Raw genomic sequence first — 8,704 nt, 5'->3', positions numbered from 1 at the left:
ATCTCTAATACTAATGAAAAAGCAATAAATAAATAAATAAATAAATAAAATAAAAAAGCCTTAAGTTTTGACTATATGTCTAATACAATTGAATTCTTTTTGTACCTAGACAAACTTAAGCTACAGTCTGGAGCACCATTATTGGACAACCATCCAATTCGTTCTCATGTGGTGGAAATGAGCGAGTATGATAAGCCCATTAACCTCACCTATAATCCTTCAATCACAACAAGCTCAAATACTATGTAAGTCACACTTTAAGTAACAGCCCATCATATATATAACGAGTCGTATTATTCATATTTAGCTTCATTTTATGATGACATCTTTTGTTTTCATTTTCCTTCCTGCCTCAAATTATATGGCATTATATCAATAGTAAACAGGATAGAAACAACAAAAACAATAAAAGATTTTGATCTTTTTTTTTATACCTATAAACAAACTAATACATAACTAAGGAAATTTAGATGACCAATAATCTCTAAATGCATAATTCATGGACATTATTAGTTAATTGGTATTGGTTCTACAACAAGAGGGTTTTTCATATGCATAGTGAGCCCTGCAGATTCATTCATGTCCAAGTTCTTTGGCATTCCATTATTCTCACAAGGCAGCTTCCAATCAAGCCGATATAAAAGATTGGCCATCATCACATACTCAATCAGGAACACTGCAAATGTCAAACCCGGACATCCTCTTCTTCCAACTCTCAATGGAACGAATTGAAAATCGTGGCCTTTGAAATCAACTTGTTGTTCTCAAATCTCTCAGGGACAAACTCTTCTGGTCTATCCCAAAAATTAGGATCCTTTTGGATTGCCCATGTATTGAAAATAACTCTGGTTTTAGGAAGAATATCATAGCCACCCAATTTCACACTTTCTGATGTTTCTCTAAAAGTCAGCGCACCAGCTGGATGTAGCCTTAGAGTTTCTTTGATCACACATTTTAAATGATCCATTTCATTAATATCATTCACATCTATGTTTGATTTTTCCCCTACCACCCTTCTTACCTCTTCTTGCGCTTTCTTCATCATACTTTCATTTCTCATAAGCTCTGCCATTGCCCATTCCATTGTAACTGAGTCTGTATGTAACACCCCGTCCCGAACCATGTTGAAATTTTTGCACGTTGATCAAGGTTGACTGTTGACTGTTGATCGTTGACCGAAGGGGTCAAAAGTTGACTTTTTGACCCGATTAGAATTCTAGGTTGACTGAGGTACCGTTACAAAGTACACGTTGGCATGAGTTCGTAGACTAGTAGCACATTGAAAATGGAGCTACGGTTTGAAAGTTATGAGCAAAATAAGTTGGAGTCCAAACTGTCCAAGGGATGCCGGAGTTGACTTTTTTATTCATGCAAAGTTGAGCTTTGACTCATGCTTGGTTGTGAAGTACTAGTCGATATGAGTCTGTAGACTAGCGGCACGTCCTATTTGGACATATGGTTTGGAAGTTATGGACCTGTAGATTTTTTTTTAAATATTGTGTTATTTTAATATTATTTTTAAACGTGTAACGATGTGCCACGTGTGACTAAATAAATGTGATCATGTGTCACCATAGTGAGGTACCACATGTCAACCATGTATAATATCATATTATTTTATTATTATTTTGTGTAATAATATTATTTAATTATTTTTATTTTATTTTCTTTTTTTTCTTTTTCTTTTTCTTTTTCTTTTCTTTTCCCCACGTGGGAAAACACCTTCTTCTCTTGTCTTTTCCTTTTCTTCCCTTCTCCTTCTTCCCCGAGCCGGTCAAAAAACCAGCAAGAATTCTCCCTCTCTCTTTCCTTTGACTCTCTCCCTCTCTCTCTTTGACCGACCGTTTGGCCGGATTTCAGTCGCCGGAAAGCCACACGCACCGGCCACCGGTGAAGCCCAGCTCCCCGCGACCTCAACCTCCAATTTTCCCGGCCAGTCGCCGCCGGACGCGCCCAGATCGGGCCGGTGAAGTCGGGGCGGCCGGTTAAGTTTTTCAGGCGATTCTCGCCGTTTCCGGCCAACCCAGCTCGACCCATACCTCTATTCCATCATTTTCGACCCCTCTGAGTCCATTTTCGGGGTTAGATTGCCCAAAATCCCCACCGTTTGAGAGATCCCTCAAGTTTAAATTCGGCCAAAACTTTCCGACCAAATTCCGGCCACCGCGGGTCGAATTAAACTCAATGGAGGTCGGTAATGTGATCCTCATCTCACAAGCTTTCCATAGACATATAATTTGTCAATTTTGGATAATGTTTGTGTTTGACCCCCCGGGTACCGGGTCTTATTTATCCGAATAAAATATTAATTTATTTGACTGTGTGTGAATTGTGTTCTAGAAGCACCAGTGAGTCGTGTAATTGATCCCATGGTGGATCATGGTTTAATTGCGTGCTCCAGGTGAGTGACCCACCTTTAATAAATATTTTGGGGTAATTAATTATATTTAATTGCTATTAAATTGGTATCTGAAATTATGCTCATGTGGTGGAATTTAAATATAATCGGGAAAAAATATTATTTTATATATATTTACCCGTTGGTGCTAAATGGAATTTTTTGGTTATTAAGAAATCCCCGATTTTTATTATTGTGATGAAATGGTATTTATTACACATGAGCAAGTATTTTCAGTAATTCGTTGTGTTTGGATTTTATATTATTTTTGGGCATAATTGGTTTGAATATTTTAAGAAAATTATTTGTTCAAATTGGTGGTTTAATTTTCATAATTATGCCCGTGGTATATTATTTGTTGAACCGCGTGTTGTAAGAAAATTTATTTTTATCCGTTATCGATGTTTTCGTACCGATTTGTTGAATGAAAATATGTGAGATGGTAAGTGTGAAAATTTGGTATATTTCCCACGGTAATTTTGGAAAACGGTACGGTTGGTTTAATAATTATTTTAGACACATTCACACAGTATTGGTGTTCTGGTATATGTATATGTGGTTCAGCGTGCAAGTATTATTATTTCTCCCGTGAGTTGTCATTGGACCGTGGGCAGGCAAGTCTTATATAGAGCACACAGCCGCCCCCCCCCCCCCCTTGGCTGGGATGATGGTTTCAGCAGCGGTACTGTCGGGACGCCGAAGTGCCGTTTGCAAGTTTCTCTCTTTAATCTCCCCGCTAGTCGGTGCTCAGGACGCTGGGTATCGGAGGGCATCATTGGTATATGGTGTGGTGCGTCAAGTACAAATTTTTCGAATAAAAATTTCAAACCCCAAAGAGTAAAAAATTATTTATTATAATTTATTGCAGTTTATTTATATTTGGGGTATTTATTTATTTATTTGTTGTTTATTAAATTATTTGGTCCCTTGGTTTTCGGGAAGTACGAATATCGGGTTTTGTGAAAATGTTTTAAAAGGGGAACATTTCCAACTGAGTGAATAGTGAGGGTTTTGAGAGAAATTGCTACCTTAATTGTTTATTTATTTATTTATTTAATCGTTCGGTATTGATTAATTAAATCCCTTTATTTGGTATATTATTGATATTAAATGTGTACAGTAGATAGGGTCACTCACTGAGATGATTAGCATCTCACGTTTTTAAATTCCGTTCCCCTAGGTCCAGGTTGGAGACGTTGATTGTCCGAGGCGAGCCCAACGTCTCAGTTCGTTGCCGAAAGTTCATGAAGTATTTCTTCCCTTTTTCCTCTCCATCCTGTATTACTTCTTATCTGTCATTGTATAAATTCCACATTTATCTGTATAATGCTCTGTATACTGTATTGGACGTGTAGTTATTATTTATGCACTGAGTTGCTGTTATTTCTCTGAAGTGCTGTAAATTTGTGGAAACAAATTGTAGTAACGTGGGAGGAATAAGGGGATGTTTTTAGAAGTGTGTTTTCAGTGCAGGTAATTTTTGGTTAGTCCTACCCTTAGAGGAGGTGCTGCCGGATTTTCCGTTGGAAGGTTCGGTGGTATTTCCCTGGGATCAGGGCTTGTCTAGGGTTCCGGGGAAGCAAGTGTTCCCCCCCCCCCTCTCAATATTTTTTAACATTTTAACACGTTATTTTTCCTTAATTAATTACATAGTTGTTACTAAAATTTAGGCTTGTGCCTCCTCTCAATTTATGATTTCCTATCTTAGTATTCATTAATTTCCCTATAAAATTTACTTTTTCGTTTTTACCTTAATTAATTTATCTAATCCAACACCAAATACTCTATTAAATATGACCCAAAAAAAACTCTATTAAACAATCCAAAAATATTCAATTTTATACGTAAGCCTACTAATTTCTTTTTTCTTTGACAAATTAAAATATATATATATATACATATAAAAATATGTTTCACCATGAAACTAGTTTTTTTTACACAAAAATTATCAATTTCATTTTAGTTTTTGAGTATAATATATGTAAATCTTTTTATTTTTAAATGTTATTTATGTTATTAAACTATTTTATTATTTTATATTACTACAGTATTGTAATATTTAAATAGAAAATATAAATTACTAATTATGCATGGATGAATAAGTAATTTTTTTTATTTTATTATGATCAATTATAATTTGAGTTTTGCTTTTTAGATGTTTTCAACAGTGCCCCCTCTAATTAAATTTTGTAGATTTGCCATTAACATAATGCAAATTGCAAGATGTCACATCGTCATGAAACATGTTATGTAACATTGTCCTGAATGATCCTGGATAGATTTCTTCCAGACAAGAGAAAGATTTGCTATGAAGCACAATTGTCTCCCTTTTAATATTAGACAACATATTATAAGCTTTAATTAGATAACATGTTCATGATATTAGACACCCATACTATAGAGGGAACATACATGTTTCATAGCATATACATATACATATATATATATATATATATAATTATATCATCCCCCAATTTAGAATGGTCAAGAATGAGCAACATGGTGATATAAAAAGTTATATTAATAAAATTTAATTAAAAATCTAAACTTTGATTTATAACTAAGAATTTAATTGATGATGTAATAACTTTTAACAGAAATCATATTATCATATTTTCTATTATAAGTTGGAAAAATAGTTTAATAAAAAAGATTACATATACAATTTTCTGCTATTATAAGCATCTAATATCTAATTATATTAAATTCATTAATTATATTATTGAAATTATATGTAATCAAATATCAGTATATTTCCATCATATAAAAATTAATCAAATATATAAGTAAATATATATAAAGGTTAAAACGAGGAAGAAACATACCATCAAAATGGCTTTGATGTTGACATTAGTAAGTTCCTTCTTAGGAACGCCATCTTTTTGAAGCTGGAGGAGAATATCCACTGTCCTTGTGATCAGAGGATTTTTCATCCTTATCACTCAAAGCAGCCTTATGTTCTTCAATTACCTTTTCAAGAAAAAGGTCTAATTCTCTGAAAGTTGCCTCGAGGCTTGAAACCAAGCCAGTAACTACATCCATCCACCTCAAATAAGGGAAGTGATCTCCAAATTTGAAAGATGTAAACTGGATCATAACCCTTTTGGAGAGCTCTACAAACGCGCTTCTAGTTTCGTCTTCTTGGCATTTCTGCCCAAGAATACATCTCGAAATTACGTTATTTGAAGTTGCAATCATCATCTGGCTTAAGTTCACTGTAAACCGATTTGAGCTCGCATTGCAGAACTCTCGAATTAATCCTGCAGTTTCTTCTTCGCTGATAAATCTGAATGATTGCACTCTTTCCAAGCTCAAAAGTTCGAGAACACATATTTTCCTAGCTTGCCTCCAGTACTCATTGTATGGTGAAAAAATAACGTCCAAACATCCATAAAAGAAAATATCTGCAGCCATGGATTTGGGCCGATTGGAGAAAACGATATCTTGGATCTTGGTTATTTCTTTAGCCATATCTGCAGAAGAAACCACGAGGGTTCGAGTGTAGCCCAAGTTTAAGAGCATTAGAGGACCATATTTCTGAGAGAGTGCTTGCCTAACTGGTGAAGGTTTCCAATGATGGGTAGCTTTGGTGGGGATGGAGGTAATTTGAGTTTGGTTTGTGGTCTAGCGAGAAAAAATGCGAATCGAAGAGAAAGCAAGAGAAGTAAAAGGAGAGAAATGAAGTAATTAGTGAAGAGTTTGCTTCTTCGCAGCTCTTCCCAAACAGGCAACAAAAATGATAACACCTCCATATTTCTGTTTAAGCACACACAAAACTGAAGGATAGCCTTGCCCGTCTTCCAATACATATTTTGCGCACTTTTTTTACAGCCTGTGCAACATCAAATCAATGTGTAAAACATCTAATTTTGTGTGGTTATAATTTTCATATTTGTTGATAAGGAGCCTAAATTCAATTCATTAGTTGACAAAGAAAACTAGTAGAATAAAATATTCTACGGTGGATCCAATATTCCACTAGTTTCTTTCCGATTTTGTGGTCCTGCTCATGTCAGATCAGTAATAACATAATTCTATCTTATCTTAGATTTATTTTTTTTAGTATATATTTTTATTGCCGCTGTAGATTTTTTTTCCACGTTGAAGAAATTTTAAGATGGTTTTCTTTTTTTGGACAAAGAAAACACCATACTATGGTGGCCCAACATTTGATAATGAATTTTTTTAATTATGTACAATAATTCCTAATTCCTTTTACTATGCGAAAATTGATATCTAGCGACACTCACTTAATGACGTTACGAAACAAACGCATTTGAAAAAACAAAACTGTGATTCTGAGGTTAACGCGTCAGTAAAAATTCAATAAATATACGACGCATCCAAAAACTGTCGATCTCAAAAGGTGGCTAAAAACAAAAACACGCGACACATCCATTAAGGGTCGCTGAAATCCAAAAACTGTCGATCTCAAAAGGTGGCTAAAAACAAAAACACGCGATACATCCATTAAGGGTCGCTGAATATGAGATTGACCAGAGTCGCCATTAATACTGCATGTATATTTTATTTGAATTGTATTGTATGTTTAAATACTACTTATGAAAAATGAATACCAACCATTGATCTATATTTACATAATAATAAAATTTAATTATATGAGGTTGTTGTTCAATTATATAATTTTTCTTGTACAGTTTATTCTTACAAATCTCTTAAATAGTATTTTTTATTTCAACTACAAATAACCAGTAAAAATATTAGCGCAACATAACTGAGCTGATTTTTTTGTTTTTATTTTTTTTAATAGAGGTAGTTCTTTTAAACAATCTAATTTTATTTCAACAACAAATAACCAGTAAAAATATTAAAGCGACAAAACTGAGATGGTTTTTTTTTTTAATATATATTTAACAGGCGATGCATTATTTATATTGTGCGTCGCCTGTTCTCTCCTACTCTTATTTTTTTTTTTAGATCTTTTAATCAATCTAATTTTATTTCAACAACAAATAAGCAATAAAAATATTAAAGTAACATAACCGAGCTGGTTTTTTTCTATTATATATGTTACAGGCGATGCATTAATTAGATTGTGCATCGCCTGTTCTCTTCCCTTTACTTTCTAATTTTTTTTAGTTTTTTTAAACAATCTAATTTTATTTCAATAACAAATAACCAGTAAAAATATTAAAGCAACAAAACTGAGCTGTTTTTTTTTTATATATATTTAATAGGCAACACACTATATAGATTGTGCATCGCCTGTTCTTTCCTCCTTTTTTTTTTTTTTTTAGTTCTTTAAATCAATATAATTTTAATTCAACAACAAATAACCCATAAAAATATTAGAGCAATATAACCAAGCTGTTTTTTTTTTATATATATATATGTAACAGGCGACGCACCAATAAGATTGTGGGTCGCCTGTTCTCTCTTCACTTTTTTTTATTATTTTTTTTAGTTCTTTTAATCAATCTAATTTTATTTCAACAACGAACAACCAGTAAAAATATTAGAGCGCCAAAATTGAGCAGTTTTTTTTTTTTTTTTTTTTTTATATATATAGTTAACAGGCGATGCACTATTTAGATTATGCGTCGCTTATTCTCTCCTCACCTTTTTTTGTTTTCAAGTTCTTTTAATCAATCTAATTTTATTTCAACAACAAATAACCAATAAAAATATTAGAGTGCCAAAACTGAGCTGTTTTTTTTTTTTTAATTTTTATATATACATATAGTTAATAAGCGATGTATTATTTAAATTGTGTGTCGCCTCTTCTGTCCTCACCATTTTTTTTTTTTTTAGTTTTTTAAAAAAAGTACAAAACACCCAGGACCTCTTACACTCTCAAAGAATCACCACACCATCATATCAAATGACTTGGATGTAATAATACAATAAGAACTAGCTAATATAATTTTAGACGACGCATTCTTTTAAGAAAGAGTCACCAAATATATGAAAAGGCAACGTATTCTTCAACAACTGCGTCTCCTTTTTTTTTCTGCAATTTTTTTATTTAAACATTTAGAAACCCATAAAAGAGTTGCCAAATATATGAAAAGGCGACGCATTCTTCAACAACTATTTCTCCTTTTCTTTTTTTTGCAATTTTTTTATTTAAACATTTAGAAACCCATAAAAAAAAAATCAAATAGGGCCTTACCAATAATTGAACCCAGAACCTTTTACACTCTCAAGGAATTACCACACCATCAGGCCAAATAACTTGAATGTAATAATACAACAAGAACTAGCTAATATAGTTTTAGGCGACTTATTCTTTTAAGAAAGAATCGCCAAATATATGGAAAGGCGATGCATTCTTCAACAATTGCA

General features: G+C 33.0%; 1 protein-coding gene across 1 annotated transcript; it reads right to left on the bottom strand.

Annotated features, from left to right (window-relative positions):
• Positions 1-509: 509 nt before the first annotated feature.
• Positions 510-6,157, bottom strand: LOC125422600 (phenylacetaldehyde oxime monooxygenase CYP71AN24). Its single transcript, XM_060814962.1, is given in 5 exon segments — positions 510-766; positions 769-1,112; positions 5,213-5,305; positions 5,307-5,949; positions 5,952-6,157. Coding segments are annotated over 5 exon segments (1,536 nt in total). The 5' UTR covers positions 6,151-6,157.
• Between the last annotated feature and the right edge of the window lie 2,547 nt (positions 6,158-8,704).

Source organism: Ziziphus jujuba, chromosome 2 (assembly GCF_031755915.1).
Source record: "Ziziphus jujuba cultivar Dongzao chromosome 2, ASM3175591v1".
Classification (NCBI taxonomy): domain Eukaryota; kingdom Viridiplantae; phylum Streptophyta; class Magnoliopsida; order Rosales; family Rhamnaceae; genus Ziziphus; species Ziziphus jujuba.
The sequence above is the reverse complement of the archived record's forward strand: the minus strand, read 5'-3'. Positions and strand labels throughout refer to the sequence as shown.